General features: G+C 42.6%; 2 protein-coding genes and 3 non-coding genes across 5 annotated transcripts; all 5 read right to left on the minus strand.

Moving 5' to 3' along the window:
• Positions 1–2263: 2263 nt before the first annotated feature.
• On the minus strand, positions 2264–2335 carry TRNAC-GCA (transfer RNA cysteine (anticodon GCA)). The gene has a single exon. It is a non-coding gene; the product is annotated as a tRNA-Cys (tRNA).
• Positions 2336–3137: 802 nt separating this feature from the next.
• On the minus strand, positions 3138–5887 carry SPMAP1 (sperm microtubule associated protein 1). Its single transcript, XM_010991844.3, has 3 exons — positions 5681–5887; positions 4209–4308; positions 3138–3295 (listed from the first exon to the last, which is right to left on the minus strand). Exons 1-3 carry the CDS (start codon positions 5885–5887, stop codon positions 3138–3140), a joined length of 465 nt encoding a protein of 154 aa, XP_010990146.1.
• A 2281-nt stretch (positions 5888–8168) lies between these two features.
• Positions 8169–12407, minus strand: RPL23 (ribosomal protein L23). The gene is made up of 5 exons (XM_010991843.3): positions 12291–12407; positions 11626–11709; positions 11198–11326; positions 8412–8525; positions 8169–8299 (listed from the first exon to the last, which is right to left on the minus strand). Exons 1-5 carry the CDS (start codon positions 12301–12303, stop codon positions 8217–8219), a joined length of 423 nt encoding a protein of 140 aa, XP_010990145.1. The 5' UTR covers positions 12304–12407; the 3' UTR covers positions 8169–8216.
• LOC116158001 (small nucleolar RNA SNORA21) lies at positions 11459–11594 on the minus strand. Its single transcript, XR_004142231.1, has one exon. It is a non-coding gene; the product is annotated as a small nucleolar RNA SNORA21 (small nucleolar RNA).
• Positions 12408–16710: 4303 nt separating the features above from the next.
• Positions 16711–16782, minus strand: TRNAC-GCA (transfer RNA cysteine (anticodon GCA)). The gene has a single exon. It is a non-coding gene; the product is annotated as a tRNA-Cys (tRNA).
• Between the last annotated feature and the right edge of the window lie 4575 nt (positions 16783–21357).

Consider the following 21357-nt stretch of genomic DNA (forward strand, 5'->3'; position numbering starts at 1 on the left):
TTAGGAGTTTGGGATTAATAGATACAAACTTTTATATATAAAATAAACAACAAGGTCCTACTGTAAAGCACAGGGAACTGTATTCAATATCCTGTAATAAACCATAATGGAAACAAATATATGTATAACTGAATCACTTTGCTGTACACTAGAAGTTAACACAACATTGTAAATCAACTATACTTCAATTCTAAAAGATGTGGGGGAAAAAAGAATGCAAGAAAACTCTTTCCTGGCCACTGTAAAGAGAGCAGGCACAAGGAATTCATAAGGAATTCCAACTCAAGAGATAGTCCACATGTGTGTACATTGAAAAATCCATAAAAGAATAACTATCACAGAGAAACAAGGGCTGTGGAACATGTGCATTTAGCTCCACTCCCTCCCCAAACTCCACCAAAATGACAGCAGGTATAACCTGACAAGGACAAAGAGAACTGGAGAGGGAACAGAAGGACTGTGTCAAATGGTTTTTGAAGATGGAAAGCAGTGTGGGTGGGGTGGGATGTGTGATTTAGCAGAGAAGTGGAAGCTGAAACCTGTTGGCTCTGGCAGTGGTTCTCCATCTTGAGCGCACAATTTAAATGCCCTGAGAGATAAAGAAATATATCTGGAGATCTATGTCCCACTAGGCATCAATAGTTCAAAAATATCTCTAGGTATACAGCAGTTCCGCACAAAATTAAACATAGAGTAACCATATGATCCAGTAATTCAACTTCTGAGTATATACCCTAAAGAATTTGATTTGGGAACTAGAACAGATATTTATATACTCTGATCATACTGTTTATAGTAGCATTAATTACAGTAGTCAAAATGTGGAAGTGATGCAAATATCCACTGATGGATGGATAAACAAAGTGTTTATATAGATATAGATATATAGATATAGATATATACAGCCTTAGAAAGGAATGAAATTCTGACACCTGCTACAACATGGAGGTACCTTGAAGACTTATGCTAAGAGAAGTAAGCCAGACACAAAAGGCAAATATTGTATGATTCCACTTATATGAGGTCCTAGAGTAGTCAAATTCATACAGACAGAAAGTAAAATGGTGGTTTCCAAGAACGAGAACTGTGGAGAGGAACCAAGAAGAGAAGTGACTGATGCTTGAAGAACCCTGGGAAATCTAGGAACTTGGCACCACCAAGTAGGCTGCAAATAGAGAATTTTGCTGAAAGTCTGTATAAGGAGCAGTTAAGATCCCCAATTCCATAGGTGAAAGATTTGTTGGAGAGACTGAATCTGTGAGACCCCTCCACTTCCAATTGGATGGCCAAGGGCTTTCAGAATGGCAGTTGGGATTAAGTGAAAATCTGCTTATTAAAAAAATGGAGTCATTAATTCCTTTCCTCTTCCTTGTCCTACTCCCAAAATGCTAGCTCAAGGCAAATATCCCAGGCAGGAGATCTGAATTTTTCTGTGGAAAAATGACCCAACAAATGGAGGATGGTGATCTGCAGATATAGACATTTGGAAGTTCCCAAATGAAAAGGCTGGCTCACTGTTTGGCTCCAAGAAGACTTGATGGGCACAATAAACAATTAAGAAGCAAGTGCCCGTAACCCTCTAGGGAGGGGATTGCACAGTGCTGTAAGCAACAGGTTAATATTATTAACTCTTCAGATCAGGCAGAAATAGCTCTTCAAATTGTAGGGAAGCTGAGGTTAGAAATTAAATCTAGGAGGGGTAGGGTATAGCTCAGTGGTAGAGCACGTGCTTAGCATGCATGAGATTCTGGGTTCAATCCCCAGTACCTCTGCTGAACAATTATTAAAAATTACAACTAGAAAAAGTGGGTGGGTCTTTTCTAAAGTTCTCTCTTTCTTGAGCTGCAAGCAAGTGCTCTTTCTCTGACGGCAGTGTCTGAATGTGTCAACTTCCACCAGACTGAAAGCTCCCTGAGGACAGCTGCCCTCTTTCATCTTTTAATTCATTGCATCCTTGCATGTACCAAGTTCTCAATAATATATACTGTAGGAATGTCTTTATCTTTACCCTATCATATGTCAGATTGCTAAATTGTGTTCACAATTCTTAGACCTAATTTTAGATTAAGAATTTCCTCACAAGTTTTGTCTTAATTGACACCCAGCGGGGTCCTCCAGGGGTCTGTCCTAAGCGGTAGTTTGGAATGTGGGAGTAACTAGTATTTCAGGACAAGAATGAGTTAAGAGTTCTTGTCTTACTCCTATAGTGACCCTGGGGCTGGGAGTGAAGAATTATTTACTCAGTAAAAGAGCTGGAAACTTCAGGGGGCACCCGGATTTGAACCGGGGACCTCTTGATCTGCAGTCAAATGCTCTACCCCTGAGCTATACCCCCGTGACCTACTATGTCTCTCTTCCTTGTCCACTTATGGTGACTCAATACAATCAGGTTCCACCCACTCTAGAGCTCTGGCAAACTTTGTATTCTAAAGCTCCACCTCCTTTCGTATCTGTCATCTGCTTTGGTTTTTCTCTTGGCCACCAATAAACTGGGTGGGGGCACTTGAAAAATGACATCCTGGAAACTAGCTGAAAAAGAAACTGACATAGTGATGGTAGAGAAACTTCCACAAACACGGTATTACTATGGCAGAATCTTTAGTCTTAAAAGCAGTCCCAGATATCATCCCCTGCCTCTTGATGAGTTGAGGGTGGAAAGGAGAAGGGAGACACCAATTCTTTTGGATGGGATGACTCAGAAAAATCAGGAAATCCTTCTCAGAGCAACCAACGCCAATCCCTGTGGCCACACTGCCTGCTCTATTCTTGATGGAAAACAGTAGCAAGCTTCTGCCTGGGGCTGATGCCTGGGGAAGAGGTTGGATTAGGGCTTAAGTAGTGTGGTTCCTCATTATCACAGTGGCAGGGGAGAGCTGAGGCCTCTCCTTTCAAGCCTGGCACCATTCACATGGAGTTTAAGGGCACAGCCTGGGAACCCTCTTTCCTTCTACTTTCTCCACAGAGTAGAGATGCTGAGGGTAGAGAAACTAGTTTGCCCCCTCCCCCAGCCTCAGGGAAGACACAGCACACTTGGAGGCACACACACAAAATTTTTTTAATATCAGATAACATTGAGAGTTCATGTACTCATCTGTCTTAAAAATTCAGGTCAAGGGATGTGAAGGGAAGAGCTGAAGTTAGAAGAGAGGGAATTGGGTGACCTCTCCAAAGACAGATGGGCGCTGGCGGAGAGCTGGGGTGTTTCGGCGATAGCCAAACCTGCCATTGAACCCCTGGATCGCTTTCAGATCGGCATTATAGTGATCATGCCCGGTCACCTGCTGGAGGGAATGCCCTTGGGGGACAGAGAGAGAGGCCTGAGTCTGCATTCAGCCCCCTCTTGCTTTCCCCATTCCCGCAAGGCTGGGATAAGATGCCAACCCAGCTATAGTCACTGTGCTCCTCGTCCCAGCCGAACCCTCAATCCTCAAATGTCTCGAGCCTCTTGGCTGAAAAGCCAAGGGTTGGTGAGGTGGAGGAGACAGATGGCATCCTAGAAACCAAACCTCATACTAGACATAGCATGCAAAAGAAGCATGAATGATTGATTTGTGCTGGGACAGGAAAGGCCAGAAACTTCTGGGCTTGGCTGAACTTGCCTCGCTCCCAGGAGAACTGAGAAATTTCACTCTTGAGTCTGGCCCATCTGGAGAAAATGAATGAGTTCACTGGTGCAAAGGGATCATGTGACTGGAATGTGGCCAAAGAGCCGTGGAGATGGGACAGGAGGAGGGGTCGTAGGAGGGGTCACCCCACCAGAAAAACATCTCTCCACTCTCCCTTTCCTGTTGCTGCTAAATTGGTCCTGGAGAGTGAGCAGGACACAGCCTGCTGAGGGATTAGTGAGAGGAACATGGGCTTTTTAATTGGAAAGAATGGAATTCCAATCCCAGCTCAGCCTTTCTTAGCAAGTCAATTTATCTCCCTAAATCTCAATTTCCCTGGTCATAACATGAGGATAGTATGAGAGTAAGAAGGACCTGACACTCAGTGGGTGCTCAATAACTAAGCATTAGGAAGGACTGTGACACCATCTGCTCACATATGAGAAGAAAAGCTGGAGGATGCAGTGAGTCCTTGGGTCTCTCCATCCCCCACCCTCCTCACCAAATCATTTTATGGCCCAGTTTCTCTCTCTGAACTGTGAATGCCCACTACTCTTCTTAGGTGGGATCCTAGTGAGGCTGGAAAGTGAGGTGGCAACTTGCCTGCCCCCGCCCAGTTTCTCCTGTTGAGGTATCTCTGTCCTTGACCAAAGATGTGGAAATAATCCACTATCCAGCCATCCCTTCCTGTACCGCCGTGATCCTGAGAGTGAGGGAGAAAATACAGAAAACTGTCAGTCAGGTCGCTAAAAGGTGCGCAGTCCAAACTGCTCTCCTTCCCCCAACCCTGGCTTGTTGAGGGGAGGGAGAAGAGGTCACAGTCAGGGGTCACAGGGCCAGACAGATTAAATATACTTAGTAACCTGTTGCCTCAGAGGCAGGGTAGGTTGGCAGTTAAAGGCTCACTGTCTGCTGTCAGAGAGACTGGTTCTAATTCCAGCTCTGCCCCTAACAAGCTGTGTGACCTCAGGCCAATGACATAGCTTTTTTGGACATCAATTTCCTCACCAGTAAAAGGAAGGTTGCTGTGAGATTTAAGTGAAATATGTAGTTCAAATAAGGGGCCTGGCAAAGTAAAGTTCCAATAGACATTATCTTCATATAAATGAAAATAATGCCTACCACAGCATGGTGGTTGTGACGATTAAAGAATACTTATAAAATGGAACATAGAAAGTTTCAAAATGGTGTACACCATATTACTCCCAAGCTTTTAAACAGTGGAGTTTCCCCCCAGATTCTGGCTCCTTCTGCTATAAAAATTACATAAGTAGACAGTACACACACAAATATGGCCCACACAGATGTGTGTCCAGATGCATGCACTGAACACGCATGCTTGCAAACACCCAGTATTTGTTCACGGAATAACCCGCATTAAGTCCTCTTCTCCCCATACCACTGGTTTATATTTTGAGACACAAATATTGAAGGCAAAAAGTGTTGAGAAAAAAATTGTAGCCATCATCAAATAGCCTCAGAATCTTTGCTGCCGGGATACTCTGCGGGGTTGGGGCAACGCCCATGAGGGAAAAGGCCAGGTAGAAGTGAGGCCTGTAAAAGTTCGGGAAGTTCCTTCCCTTAGCTCACAGAAGGGGACTGCGAGAGCAAGCCCCCTTGAACTATGACGTCAGCGGATCGAGGGCACCTCGCCTGGCGGTTCTCCGCAGTTCTCTTTGTCTTGTTCACTGGCTGTCGGGCTTTTACAGATTTGGCGGCGGGAGGTCACCCCAAAGGGAAGGCCCGTGACGTCAAAAAGGCCAGTGAAGCCGATTTGCTTGGCAGAGGCAGGCTTTGAGCCCGGTTCCCTAAGCTTGCAGAAAACCAAATGAGATCGTTCTCAAGTTCTGGAGTGGAAGGTGTTTCCGTGAGCTCAGGGATCTCGCGCTCAACACCGGTTTCCCGCCTCCACCAGGTCCAGGGTTTCATTAAGGATACTGAGGGGGTGTGGGTGGGGGAGCCTCCCTGCTGGTTGAGGGCGCGGAGTGAGACGCTCGGGTTTGGGAAGCCGGCCCCGCCACCTGGGCCAACCTCCGCAGACACAGACTGCGGGGTCCGCCGCAGTCCTTCGGTACCTGGTCAGTTTTCCGCAAGATGGGTGGGACAACGCGGCTCCGGAAGTACCGGCGGGCGTGGCAGTCCTGCTGCGCGTTGTATGGTGGAATCGCCGACCAGAGCTTGGGCCTCACATGCTCATAGCTGCGGGCCATGGTGCTCACAGCCACCCCATCCAAAATGAAGCTCTTCTCCAGCCGCAGAGGACACTCGCACAAATGCACCATCCTAACCACCTCAGCCTCCGAGGGCTTTTCTGGCGGGAGCGGAGGGTCTTAGGTGCAACACCCCCTGCGCATTGTTACGTGGTGTCAAAGACTTCTGTGACACAACCCTATTGTCCCCATCCTACAGGGTAGCCTCTCAGGGTTGTGGAGGTAGTTGCTTGCGTGGTCCTGAGGTGAGCAATGTCTAGGAGGAAACTATACAAGAGGAATCGGAGATTGAAGGGGAGAAGGGAGGTTACTGTATGTGGGCAGTGTGAGCGCAATCGGGCCCACCCTATCCCGCTGTTTTCCTTTTAAAACCAGTGTCTGCTCCCACTTTATTATATACATTTACCAAACTCAGTTCCCTTGAAACGCTTGTACCCAGAATAAATCACAAAGAGTTCAGAAAGCATCTATTTCCAACTCTTTTTACAGAACTAGAAGTTGAAGCTCAGAAATATTGGAATATTCCTTAAATCCATATAGGGGCAGATCCAGAACTAGAATCGGAATTCAGGTCTCCTGACTTCCAGTAAATCCACTTAAAAGTATTTCCTCCCTCCTTACCCAATTCTTTTCCTCAGCAAAGATTCTTCCTCCTGTTAAATTTTTGAAAACCAACAAAACAGTAGGTTGACACATTACCCTACTTTCCCCTCTGGCTAATTTTATTTATATGATAGAATACTGCAAAACATGAACAATGATTTCCTCTAGTTATTTTTGTTATTTCCTTCTTTATACTTTTTACTCCCCCCAGTTTCCCCTTGAATAATAAACCCTTATATATATGATTTACAAATCAAGGTGATTTGTACAAACTCCTCTGCTCCTCACACCAACTCTTGAGATGTAATTATCATTTTACAGGTGAAGCAATAGGCTCTGGGAGGGATTCCTTTATGTTCCCTATTATACAGAGGCACATGTATTAGAAGAAGGTGGCATTATACCTATACAGGAAAATCACTAACCCTGGCAACTCAAGACTCAGCATATTTAATCTTTACTACACTGACAGGAAAGCTTCTATAAATCAAATCTGAAATTACAGTAAGTCTATAGTTCGAGTCCATTCTATTAAAAACTTACAAAGAACCTGGAAAGAACACTGGAGGACTTAAGAGGACAGAAGTAAAAATGATAGGCCCAGCTCTACCACCTCACATTTGAGGCAGGAAGGTGAGATATCTCCCATCACACAAGGGGATAAAAAGGATTTATTTTAAATGGAGTATCTGGGGGCTTCATGTTAAAGACTTGAAATTCACCAGTCTGGAGGATGGGGCAGGGGAGGAAGACAGGTTTATTCTACAGACCTATAAATTCCTAAAACCAAGATTTAATCAGTCTAGATGGAGAACTGGTTTTTGATCTTGGCTGCACTTTGCAACATCCTGGGGAGCTTTAAACAGTACTGATGCCTGGGTCCTACCTCTATAGTCTGACTTAACTGGTCTGAGATTTGACTAGGACACATTTCCCAACTCCTCAGTTTGAGAACCACTCTTATAATAAATCTGAAGTACAAAAGGGTAGCCATCAAGTGAATGCTATGGTCTTCAGCCTTTCATTATACCCAAATTCACAGATAAAAAACACAGGTACTAGATATGTGAACACAAACTTGAGTGTAAAAATCCTCTTCCAACATTTTTAAGGCCAGACCATTGATCCAAACCCGCTGAGTGCTCATTTTCCCCAGACCCTGAATGTCACCTGATTCAACTCCCATGGTTTGGGGAAAAAATCTACAATGTTCAATCTTTTAGGCAGAATTTGCCAAGGTTCAAGCCTGTGCTGGCATTACATCTTTTATTCTCAAGCTAGAGTCTGGCAGATACATTTTATGACCACCCTGCCAAAACACTGATAGCAAAAAACTTGCAGATATTAACAACTTGGTCATCTTCCATGAGTAATTACCATGTGTTAAGTTTTACAAATATAAGCTCATTTACATGCCAATTTATCCAAAGAAAACCTGTAACTGCAAAAGTGTATATATACCATGTACCTGGTTCCTACTCACATCACTCCTTGAACTCCACTTGTGTGTCCAGAATCTGACCATACACTATCTATGCAATTTAAGGACTCCAAACCCAAATAATTAGTTTTTACAACAGAAATTGTGAGAACTCCAAAAGTCTGCACACTGACAGAAGTGAAGGACTGTTCTTTATTTAAACACATGCACAGAGCAAGTCTGCACCAAGTAGTTTATTTTACAAAGGAGACAAGGGGTCAGGTGGTGTCAAGAAGAGTGAAATGTAGAAAAGAACTAGAAGGCAAGCACTGGGAGCAAATAATTTTTATTTTTATTTTTTACAAATACAGTGACAAATCATGCAATGCTGCCAGCATTGGAGGCAATCCTGGGCCACAAGTCTGCGCATTCCTTTGCAACTGGTCCTGTGATGGCAGAACCTGGCATAAAAGAATGAAGTGACAGGTAAACTCATAGGGTCCTTTCCTTGTGCCCCAAGAGTTAAATCATCCAATCTCAAAGACCTAGGGAATGATGTGGATTCTTTCTCACCTTTCATCTCGCCTTTATTGTTTACTATGACTCCTGCGTTATCTTCAAAATAAAGAAACACACCATCTTTTCTCCGGTATGACTTTCGTTGTCGAATTACCACTGCTGGATGTACTAAGAGGGGAAAAAGAATAGCTGTCATTAACCTGTCAAGTCCCACTGCCACCAGGAGAAAGCAATCGATACCTTGTCTAGCTCCCCAACATTTCCCATTTGGACAGAATGCATACTCATGATTAGCTTTTCATTTCCTAAAATCAAGCGTGAGAGACAATGTAAACACCAATCATCTCTTAAAGAAAGACCTTACTTATTCCAAATCCAAACTGCCTACATTTCCTTGCAAGTGTAAATCTGTACTCTGGGAAGACAATTAGCAACATACCAGCAGGAAACTTGCTAAGCACTTTATATTCTTTCCCCCACTTCACCCAATAGGTGGGTACTATTAAGATCCTAATGTCACAGAACTGAGAATGGAACCCTCCTCACACTGAACGAAGAGAGGCCAAGCTCATTACACAAGATAATCATCTGCAAGAATAAGTTATGGGATAGTAATGGTCCCACTTACATTGGAAAGTAGAACGTGTAACAAATTAAATGATCATCTCTTGGAGTCTAAGAAATGGGTAACTGAAATTCAACTTGAATTTCTTATTTAATTAACTTTATGTTTAACTTTTTGAGGAACTGTTTTCCAGGGTCGTAAGTAACTTTTTAAAACCTAACTGCTCTAAAGCGAACTTTTTCAGGCATTCAAAGCAAAACATCTACTGCACTTGAAAGAACTAGGGTCAGACACATCTGGTAGCTTGGAGACCTTGATTAGACACTGGAAACACAAGATTTTCTTTAAGGACAGGGTCCTAGCTACCCTTGACAATGGGATACACACTGAGTGACAGGCAATACACAGAGAACCTCCTTACCTACTTTTTTTTTTAAACGATTGACATTCTCACAAATGAATATAGCAAGTAAGGCCACACAAATCCAGGACCCTGGATTTCCAGTCCTGACCCTTTCCACATTTCTGTGCATTGTAAGTGAGATGTACAGTCAACCCTTCAACAATGAAGGGTTAGGAGCGCCAGCCCTTCACATATGCTGATTCAACCAACCTCAGAGTGCAGTACAGTAATATATATTCAGTGGAAAAAACAAAAAACTGTGTATAAGTGGACCCGCAGAGTTCAAACCCAAATCATTCAAAGGTCAACTGTATTCATTTAGAAGAAAGAAGTACCATAGAAGACATTAAGAGTTGGAAAGTCAGAACTATTTTTTAAATCACAGCATGTTCTCTGGTCTGTCCCACAACTGACTGAGACAGACAGCACATCCTGCTGCCATCTCACCCACAGCAATGGCCAACTGCTTTGCCCTTCCCTGACAGATCCCCAGGCCACAGATCAGACCCAGCAAGTGTTCTCAAGAGGAAAGCCCGTCCAGTTGCATGCTGATCCCAATCTACACATCAACTCATCAATGCTTAACCACAATGCTGCTTCTTGTGTATCATCAAGCCCTCAAGTGAATATCGGAGATGAACAAGTTAAGAATTCTAACCAAAATGCTAAAAACCTGGGGGGTGGTATGCAGGCCTACAAAGAGTAACTGTGACACAGAGCTGAGACCTGACACATTTGTACTGTGTACTGAGATGGCCACGACTTCTCTGGAAGAGCAAGCTACCCCAGGGCAGAGACTTAACAAACACACAAGAAAAGTTCAGGAGCTGAAAAATGCACTGGGTATCTGAAGCTCTAAGGTCAGACAACACATTGTAAGTCAGAAGTGTCTGAGGCACCCCCTTCTAATCTGTACACCTAGTGGGAAAACTTTTGGGGGTAGCCTGTGATGAAGCAATGAGCAGCTGTTTTTCTATTAGATTTAGAAGCAACCTTGCCAAACCTTTGGAGTCACAAGTCAATCTTTAGTTAATCTCTTCTACATATCATTATTCCCTTTCAAATTAGTTCCAGGAAAGGAAACTTGCCTGAGGTGACATCGGTCTTACAACTGTGATCTCACCTGGATGGGCTCAAAACACACCTATCAAAAAATGTATTCACCAAATACCACCATGTTCATTTGTAGCCAAGGCATTGGCAATTAACTAAGGTCAATTACCTGCTCTTATGCAACTTAAGGACAAGGAACTACCCTAAGTGTCACACAAAAAATTACTACCTGGGTTAAGGGTTACTTGGGAGGTGTCAACAAGGAAGTGAACTGAAGATGATTGGAATTAGAATATTTTAGGTAGGAGGCAAAGCCAAGTAGAAATGATCTGAGGCACAAAGGGATATAAATTGGGGGGAGGGGGGATCCAAGAACTAAAAGGAGTAAAGAGAGCTGGGGAAGGCACACTGTGGGTGGACTATAAATTCTGTAAGGACAGGGCTTTTGTCCTACAGGTGTAGGACTGAGGTGGTCTGTAACTACCTCCAGAACTTGCTGGGGAAATGGCAGGATAAATATGCCCCCAGCTTACACACTGAAAACCAATTAAGAAGCAGGAAAGCGTTAAGATTTACATTTTAAAAGATGGTCCCTGACTTCAGTGTCACCAATACACTTAGGGAATAGGGGCAAAAACAGAATGGTGTCTAAGACAGCAAGAGCAGAACTTCAATTGCAGATACGTATCTTACTCTGCTTCCCAAAGGAATGAAGTTTTAAGAGGCCCCGAGGATGGTAAAAAACTCTTGTTCCATTTTCCAGTAAGGAGAGAGGTCCTTCAACTGTCCACAGACCACAAGGATTCTGTCTCTACTCACCCTTCTTTCTGAGCTCTGGTTTGCCTTTCTTGACTGTGGCCATCACCATGTCACCCACACCAGCAGCAGGCAGTCTATTCAGTCGTCCCTTGATCCCCTTCACAGAGATAATATACAGATTTTTGGCTCCTATAAAGATGTAAACAAAAAAAGGACTTTTCTCAGGGCCTATCAGGCAGTTCTGCATTTCCCCAACACTTCCAAAGCCCCCTCCCCTTACACTCCCACTCCCAAGCAGTTAATCCTCCCCCAGGTGGAACACCCTGTCACACCACCGATTGAAGCAAAACAACACAACATGCTGCCGCTTCACCCAAAAGCAGTGTTTTTATTCTGCCCTTTCTTGACGGCTCAGTGGGTCATTAGCAAAAGGCCCACTGAGTGCTTTTAAAAAGGGGAGTTCGGCAGAGTGCAGCCGAAGTTCTCACCTGTGTTGTCAGCACAGTTGATGACTGCTCCAACCGGAAGCCCCAGGGAAATCCGGAATTTCGCACCGGAGGACCCACCACGTCCTGTGGGTAGGAAGGGAAACAGGAGGTCACTATCCACTTATGGTTCGGGATTCCCTTCGCACACTCAAGCTATAAACTCATCCACGTATGCTTTAGGGAACGTACGCTGTAGATCCACTCTCTAAAATTCCACTTTACCCCCTCCCCATGTGCCAACCAGTTCTCCTGGCAAATTGCCAATTCCTCACTAGGCTCACCCTTACATTGAGATTAAAGGGTCTGGACGACTCAATGCTCGATCCAACTTTTGCACCAGCTAGTTTTTCCCGCCAAGGCCGCACAAGTCGCTCACTCTGGCACTTAAGCCAGTGCAACTCCAACCCCATTACTGCAGCGCTAAAGTGCGGAGCCACCCCGCAGGATTTGGTCTAGAATCATGAATAGATCCTGCCAACTCGACCCCCCAGGCCTCCACCCGCCACTTTCGGGGGCCCTCCCGATGCTCTCGCAGTGTCCCTCCTCTCCCTCTCCGGCCCAGAGGAGAGCAAAGCGCCCCAGCTGCCCATGGCCGCCACTCCGGGCGAGGCCAGCAGTCTCCTCGCGGCAGATGGCGAAAGATCTTCCAGAGCCAGAAACCTCACCTCGCTTCGACATCTTGAACGCCGGAAAAGGACGAAAAGGAAGTAAGTACAAGGGACACTGGGATATGAACTTTGACGCCCCGCCCACTCTCGTCACGTGGCCCGGAACCTGTTCAATCCGCCTCTTGCCCCAGGGCGCTGTCTTATTACGTCATAAATCCTAGACGTCGCCTTGAATTCTTGCAGCGGAGTGGGCAGTGGAGGGGTTGAGGGCTGCAGAAGGTTCAGAAATGATGAAAAGGTTTGTGATGTATAGCAGGCCCCCAAAGAACGCACTGCATCGGGAGCGAGGGGAAAAGATCACTAAAGGTTTCAGTAGGCTGTGATATAATTGAGAAGGGCCTTTGTAGCGCCACAGATAATTCCATATATATGTGTGCTTAGTCCCATATCATCATCTGTGTTTTAGATATCTTGTGGTATTCATTACCCTTTTCACTGCTTCAGACTCTCCCATTCTTCTGACTTCCTTCTGTTGATATATTTGTTAAAATATTTATTGAACTACTGCTTTATGCTTGATACTGTCCTACATCAGGAGAAAAAAATATAACATTCTCACCCTTATGGAGCTTACATTCTGACAGGGTAGCGGTGAAAGTGGATATTAGATACTAAACCACTGACGTAATGATTGCTATATGTACTATGTTAGATGGTGGTAAGTATTATGAAAATAAAAGGAGAAAAATGGGGATCTGGAAGTGGGAGGAGGGGTAGATTGCAATTTAAAATAGAATGCCCAGTGTGGGCTTCATGGAAGAAGTTGACGTTCGCGCAAAGATTTTAAAGTGAAAGGATTTGCAATATGATTGTCTAGGGAAGAGCATTCCAGATAGAGTAATCAGCCAATGAGAGCCCCAAGGCGAGAATGTACCTGAACAGTATGAGGACCAGCAAGGAAACCAGGAGTGACTGGACAGAGTGAGTGAAGGGAAGAGTAGTAAGAGAGAAGGTAAGAAGTAATGGAACTGGGTCGTGTAGGGTTTTGTACACCAGTATGGACTTTGACATTTACAGACTGAAACGGGAAGCTGTTTTTAAACTCATTTTAAGCAGGAGAGGGGCATGATCTGAGTAATATGTCAGAAGGATCATTCTAGTTGAGACTAGACTGTGGGAGGGAACACAAAGATACAAGTAAGGAGGTCTGTTCTTTCGCTCTTGCAGTAACCTAGGAGAAATAATGGGAGTCTGGACTAGAGTGGTGGCAGTAAAATTAAGTGATGTGATCAAATTCTGGATGTGTTTTGGAGGTAGAGCCAACAAAATATGGGTTGTGAAAGAAAGAGAAGACTAAAAATGTTTCAGCTTTAGTTCTGAGCAAGTGGAAGATGGAATTACCATCAGCTGAGATGGGGAATGCTATGGGAGCAACAGGTTTTGGGGTAAAAATAGAGTTCAGTTTTGGACATGCTGAGTTAGATGTCTATTAGACAACCAAAAGAGATTTAAATAGCAACTTGGACATAATAGCCTGGAGTTCCAGAGATAGGGAGATAAAAATTTCAGAGTTGTCAGCATGTAAGTATATTTAAAGCCATGGTCATGGATAGGATCACAAAGAAGTAAGGGTAAATAAAAAAAGACCCTGGACTAAGCACTGGGGCACATCAACAGTAAGAGGTCTGTAAACCTATACATTTAGAAATCTCTTATCACTCTTAAATCCTTCACTTGATCCTGCCAGTTTCTCTAGCTACCAGTTTTTCTCCCTCCTTCACTTCTCAGGCAAACTCCACGCATTTCTGAGTGTATGATTTCCTTATCATATTTGTCTCTCTTGATTAATGAAACCACCATCCATCCAGGCGTCCTTCTGAGATTCCTGTCCAAGTTCTCCTCAGTCTACCTTCTCAGTGTCTCTCAAATCTATCCACTTCTCTCCATCTCTGCTCCTAACACTCTGATCCAAGCCACCTCCATCAAGCGTAAATGACTTCTGAAGCCTCCTAACATATCTCCTGGCCCCTATTTCTCCCCACTCCATCCACTCACTCTTTACACAATGGCCAGAAATAATTTTTCAGAAATAGAAATATTACAATAGTCTCCATGTGTCAGCATCCTTGTGTGAAGAAATTTTCATCTATGGTAAAATAAGAGATATTTGGAAAATGTGGTGTTTCTTACAAAGCTACATTTGTTCAATTTAAAGTACTGCGTAGGGGGTGGGTATAGCTCAGTGGAAGACCGCATGCTTAGGACGCCGGAGCTCCTGGGTTCAATCCCCAGTATCTCCATTAAAAAAAAAGAAAAATAAAGGATTGCCTATCATTCTGGGATTATCTTCTTTCATCTTTTTTGTTATTAAAAATGTTTCTTTCTTGTAATAACCTATAATGAAAAGAATATTAAAAAGAATATACGTGTATAACTGAATCACTATGCTATACACCAAAAACTAACACATTGTAAGTCAACTATACTTCAATTTTAAAAAAATGTTGCTTTTAACACTGTGTCAGCTTTCCACCATCCTAACAGTGCCTTTTTTTTTTTTTTTTTTGGTAATTTCAGTGGTCCATGGAAACCAAAGTTCTCGGAAAAAATCTCTACGTTCATACTTCCTGCATACCCACATTCCTTGAACCCCTGTAATCTAGTTTATGTCCTCATTATATGACAAATTATACTAAAAATTACATATACTGAAAAATTGTACTAGAAAGGTCACCATGACATACTCTTTTCAAAATCCAAGGATATTTCTCAGTCTTTATCTTACTTGACCTCACAACATTTCACATTGGGACCATTCCCACCTTCTTAACACTCTTCAGCCATGATTTCCATGATGCTAATAATAATAGAAGTTACTATTATGGAGTGTTACGAAGTACCAGTCATTGAGTTAAGCATTTTACAGGAATGTGACTTCTTGGATCCTCCCCACAACCCATAATAATATTCGTATTATTATTCTCATTTTACAGATGAGAAAACTGAGAAATAGAAAGGTTAAGCTATGTGTCCAAGATCACACAGATCATGAAAGGCAGAGCTGGAATGCCTCCCCAAGGCTGGCTGATTCCAAAGTACAGGCTCTAAGCCACTGTGCTGTATTGCTCTCTCCTTCCTCATTGTCCCTTCTCATTGTATTTTCCTGAGTGATTACACCACCCAGTAGCTTCCATTACAGTCAAAATGCTGATAACTCCCAAGTCTGTATCTCCAGCCCAGACATTTCTGCTTAGCTCTAGCCAATAAGGTGATTGGGACACCTCCACCCCTCTGGCACTTCAAACCTGATGTGTCCAAAACAGAAACCATCATTTCCCCAGAAAATCTGCCTTCCCTCCTATGTCAGTTTTCTTCGTTGGTGCTACTACCAGTGTCTCAACTAGAAAGCAGGGCCACAATTGATTTTCCTGTTCCTCTAATCTCTCAGATCTAATCATCAAGGTCTACTGACTTGACTCCGCTTCCTAAATTTTTGTCCATGCATCCAAAGGTCTGCCCTTGGTTCAAGGCTATTGTAACAGCATCCAAATGGTCTGCCCATAACCTCTTGTTGCTTAAAAGCCTCTGCTGGCTCTCTAGTGCTTATGGAATTAAGTCCAAGCTCCGAAGCACAGCATTGGAGTCGCTTCCTGAAATGGCTTACCTTCTCCATGGACTTATCTCCCACCACCTTGCCTCTTACACTCACACTTCAGCAACACCAAACTGCTTAGGATTTCAGGAATCTTCCTTGCTTTATCCACCATATGTTCTTCAAAACTCTTTTTGTTGCAAGTCATCTCTTCCCTGTGCCATTTCACAACCCCAGCATGCTCTCCCCCGAACCACCTCTTTAACTTTTAGAGCAGTGGTTTCCGAATATTTTCATCTGAAGACTCCTTTACATTTTTAAATTATTGAGAAACCCAAAGAGGTTTTGTTTATATAGTTTTATCCATTGACATTTACCAGATTAGAAATTTAAATTGAGAAATGTTTAAGATAATAAGTCCATTACCTGTTAAAATATAACATTTTAAAATGAAATAGAACTATATTTAAATTTTTAAAAAAGCAAGAAGTGGGTTTATTTTACATTATTTTGGAAATCCCTTTAATATCTGGCTTAATGAAAGACAGCTGGACATCATGCAGCCTCTGGAAAGCTCCACTGTATACTAATGAAAGAACAATAATGAAACAGGGAAGCAACTTAGTATTTATTACGAAGTGTATTTTTGTTTTTCCTACTTAACAGTCTCCCAGACACATCCGAGAACCCAATTTCCGAACCACTGGCTTGGAGAACACCCGAAATTCCTTTAGTTTGCACGTTGACCTTGATATCAGAATGTGAAATTTATAATACTTTTTGTATTCCCAGAAAACACTGAAGCGATGGCAGGGTACTTGTTTGATTAACATTAGCATTCACTCTTACCATGTTTAGAGTGTTGACTTTTAAAAGTGACGCTTTAGGGGGCACCCGGATTTGAACCGGGGACCTCTTGATCTGCAGTCAAATGCTCTGCCCCTGAGCTATACCCCCGTCGCTGAAAGGACGGAGATTACAACTTATTTGTAGTGCTCATTGACCAGACATTGCCTCTGGTGATTAACAGTAGTTTGATATCTATCATCAACTGTTTCAGGTTCCCCGAGATGCTACTAAAGAACGAAGAGAAGAGGCATTCTGAACCCAGGTGGTAGGAGGAGAGGACGAAGTTCCCTCTGACCCAGGTTTGAAGGTCCTGTCAAAGCGTGCAATGGGATTTCTCTCCTCCATCAACTACAGCCTCTTTTACCTTCCGTCCTCTCTGCCTGCAACCTGAGCTGCACTGGATCCCCAACCTGTGTTTTCCAAATGAAAGGAAGTGCGTTCCTAGTCCTTCCCAAGACCGTCTCTGCTCCTGTACTAAACGTGCCCCCATTGTCTCCATTGTCTCCAACATCTTCAGTCACTTCCATTCTCTTGGCTCCTTCAAACATCAACAGATTTCCAGTAGATTGTAAAATCTTCCCTTCAGCTGTGATCGCCTGTCCATTTCTTCTTTCTTACTACCAATTTTTAAAAATTTTGTTTTTTATTGATGTGTACAATGTTCTTTTCAGGTGTACAGCAAAGCGATTCAGTTATACATATACATACATATATATTTTTTTTCAGCTTCTTTTCCATTATATGTTATTATAAGAACTTGAATATAGTTCCCTGTGCTAGACAGTAGGTGCTTCTCACTACCAATTTTTAAAAAAAGTCTGTGGCTTCATTTCTCTCATTATTATCAACTACCTGTCTCTGCAGTTCTGCTACTTACTCTTTGGTTTTGCTTTCTGGGCTTTCAAGCATTTTTTCCCTTGGAGTATGTATCTTGTTTCTCCAACTAAACTGTAAGTTCCTTGAGGGCAGGGATGATGATGCATTCTTTTTTGTATTCTCCAGGGTAGTTGGCACAGTGCCTGGTTCACTGTAAGCCCTAGGTGGTACCTACCAGCTAAACCACAATCCTAATTAAACTCAACTATAGTATTCCACCAAACCTGCATCCAAGCAACAGAATGTTGTTAGAGAAGAGCTCACAAGTCTGTGTCACTCCACCAATCTCAAACAGGCTCTTTGGCTAGTATTCCTCCACCACTGGCTGACTGGTTTCAGTTTCCCACTCTCCAAAATGACTGTTTCACACACTTTCTCCAGTCTCAAACCTTCTAGACCTTATCTTACCTCCTCAGAGTGTGGAAGAGCTAGCTGGCCTCTTCCTTTGGAGAAAATCAGAATCAGTCAGAAGGAGGGTTGTGCTGATAAATGGCTAACCACTGGCTCCAGGGACCTGATTTGTAGCATTTGCCAATTCCCACAGTGCACATACGCCCGCCTGCTAATTTAAAGCTATGGAAGTCAACCAACTGAAAAAAAGTCCTGAAAACTTAACCACCGTAATCACAAGCTGGTATGAGCTGAATCTAGCACACTACTGAGATCAACTACCTCTTTCACCAACTACCAACTCTACACTGACAACTTCCCAAATTATATTTCCAACCCAGACATTTCCCTGAACTTCAGAATTAACTGGATCTCCAACCATTTCCTTAACATCTCCTCTTAAATGTCTGTAGGGCACCTCAAACTTAACATATTGACCTCATACTAAAATGTGAAGTCTGTGAGGATACCTTCTGTGTAAGAATTTCAAAAAGAAACTCTTGACTTTTTTTTCTCTAAACTTACTCCTTTTTCAGTGTTATTTATCTCAGGAAACCACATTCACCCAGATAGTGAAGACAAAAAAAAAAGAGTCTTTTTTTTTTAGTGGAAGTATAGTTGATTTACAATATTATGTTAATTTCTGGTGTACAGCATAGTAATTCAGTTATATAATTGTTTTTCATAATAGATTATTACAGGATATTGATTATAGTTCCCTGTGCTTTATAGTAGAACCTTGTTTATCTATTTTATGTATAGTAGTTAGTGTCTGCAAATCCCAAACTCCTAATTTATCCCCCTCCACCCCTGCCTTCCCCCTATGGTAACCGTAAGTTTGTTTTCCATATCTGTGAGTCTGTTTCTGTTTTGTAAATAAGTTCATTTATGTCATTTTTTTAGATTCCACATATATTTGTCTATAATATCTGCCTTTGTCTGACTTAATCACTTGGTATGATAATCTCTAGGCCCATCCACGTTGCTCCAAATGGCATTATTTCATTCTTCTTTATGGCTGAGTAGTATTTTGTTGTATATATATACCACATCTTTTTCCAATCATCTGTCGATGGACATTTAAGTTGCTTCCTTGTCTTGGCTATTGTAAATAGTGCTGCTAAGAACATTTGGGTGCATGTATCTTTTTGAATTACAGTTTCCTCTGGATATATGTCCAGGAGTGGGATTTCTGGGTCATATGTTAAGTCTATTTTTAGTTTTTCAAGGAATACTCATACTGTTTTCCATAGTGACTGCACCAAATTATATTCCCACCTACAGCATAGAAGGGCTCCCTTTTCTTCATGCCCTCTCCAGCATTTATCATTTGTGGACTTTTTATTCATGGCCATTCTGACCGGTGTAAGGCCAAAACTTGTCGTTTTAATTTGCGTAAAAAGAGTCATTCTTGATTTTACTCTTTCCCTCATCTTCCTCAAGTCATCCAATGTACAGTAAGTATGTGGCTCCCCTGCCATTCTGGATGCCTGCACCCTCCTCCAGCTCTGCTATTCCCACTATGGTGAGCTAAATAATGGCCCTCCAAATATGTCCATGTCCCAATGCCCTTGTAAATATGTCATCTTACATAAGAGGGACTTTCCAGTTGTGATTAAGTTAGGGGTCTTGAGTTGGGGAAACTATCCTGGATTATCTGGATAATCAGAAGAGTCCTCATAAGAGGGAAGCAGGAGGGTCAGAGTCAGAGACAGAAGATGGGAAGATGGAAGCAGAGATCAGAACGTGAAGGAGATGCTACCTTGGCTTTGAAGATAGAGGAAGGGACCATGAGCCAAGAAATGCAGGCAGCCTGTAGAAACTGCAAAAGTCAAGGAAACTGATTCCCTCCTAAAATCTCCAGAAAGCGTGCAGGCATGCCAGCACCTTGATTTTAGTTCAGTAAAATTGATTTTGAAATTCTGATCTCCAGAACTGTAAGATAATACATTTGATAATACATTTATGTTGTTTTAAGCAAATAAGTCTGTGATAATTTGTTACAGCAGCAACAGGAAACTAATACACCACTGTAGCCTCAGACATCACCACCATCTCTCATCTGCACCATTGCAATAGAATCCTACCTAAACTCTCTTTTTATTTTATTTTGTGTCCACTCCTTTTCTTTTCTTTTATTGTGGCAAGAACACCTAACACAAGATCTACCCCCTTGACAGATTTTTAAGTGTACAATACAATATTGTTAACTATCAGCACAATGTTGTACAGCAGAGCTCTAAAACATGTTCATCATGTATAACTGAAACTTTATGCCTATTGATTAGCAACTCCCAGTTTGTCGCTCCTCATCCCCGGCCACGGCCATTCTACTCTCTGCTTCTATGAGTCTGACTGTTTTAGATACCTTATACAAGTAGAATCACACAGTATTTGTCCTTCTATGATTGGCTTATTTCACTTAGCGTAATGTCCTCTGTTGTCACATATTGTAAAATTTACTTGTTTTTAAAGGCTGAATAACATTCCATGGTATGTATGCTCTATGTCTATTCTTAACTCTCTATAAATCTCCCCCACAACAGTGTGAATGATGATTTCCAATCCCTCTGGTCAAAACTTTCCGATGGCTGGCTTTTCATCCATTCAGAATAAAATCCAAACTTCTTACCTTGGCCTATAAAGCTCTTAGGGCTACTTCTCCAGCTCTGTTGAATCGTTCTCCCCTTGTCCACCTTCCTCCAGCTCTAGGCCTTTACAGAGTCCATTTCCTTTAGCTGGGATGCCCGCTCCTGACATACGGGCAAATAGCTGTCTCTTTGGTGTCATTCATGTCTTAACTTCAAAATCACCTGCAAAGAAAGATTTCAAGATCCACCTTGAAATGGCCCCCTCATACCTCCCTAACACACTGCCTTATTTGTTATTTTAATCATTTCCCTTATCACTAATGGGTATGTCCTTGTTTATTCATTTGTGCATTTGTTTCTCTTCTGTTTCTATGAGATTTTAAACTCAGTGACGCTGAGAACCACTGTGTCTTTCTACTGAAAGTATGTTCTGTACCTAGAGTGGGGCACATAGTACTTGCTCCATAAAAAGAGAGAGGAACCATTAGAGAGTACAGCCAGGAAGAGTCTCTCAGTGGAGATACCTATTCAGCTAGTGTTTGTATTCTTCTTATTTTTTTCTTATGGGGGAAGGTAATTAGGTTTATTTATTTATTTAATGGAGATTCTGGGAATTAACCCAGGACCCCATGCATGCTAGGCATGCACTCTACCACTGAGCTATACCCTCCGGCCTTGTACTTTTTTAAGAGAAATTAAGGGAAAGAATTCCCTGTTGAGTTTTGCAAGAAGCTGTTGTCTGACCTCTTAGGGTAAAGAGATGAGTGGGATTGTGGATAAAGAACTGGACCTAGAAAAGACAGATTCGTACTTCAGTTCCCATGTT

Source organism: Camelus dromedarius, chromosome 16 (assembly GCF_036321535.1).
Source record: "Camelus dromedarius isolate mCamDro1 chromosome 16, mCamDro1.pat, whole genome shotgun sequence".
In the NCBI taxonomy this organism is placed as follows: domain Eukaryota; kingdom Metazoa; phylum Chordata; class Mammalia; order Artiodactyla; family Camelidae; genus Camelus; species Camelus dromedarius.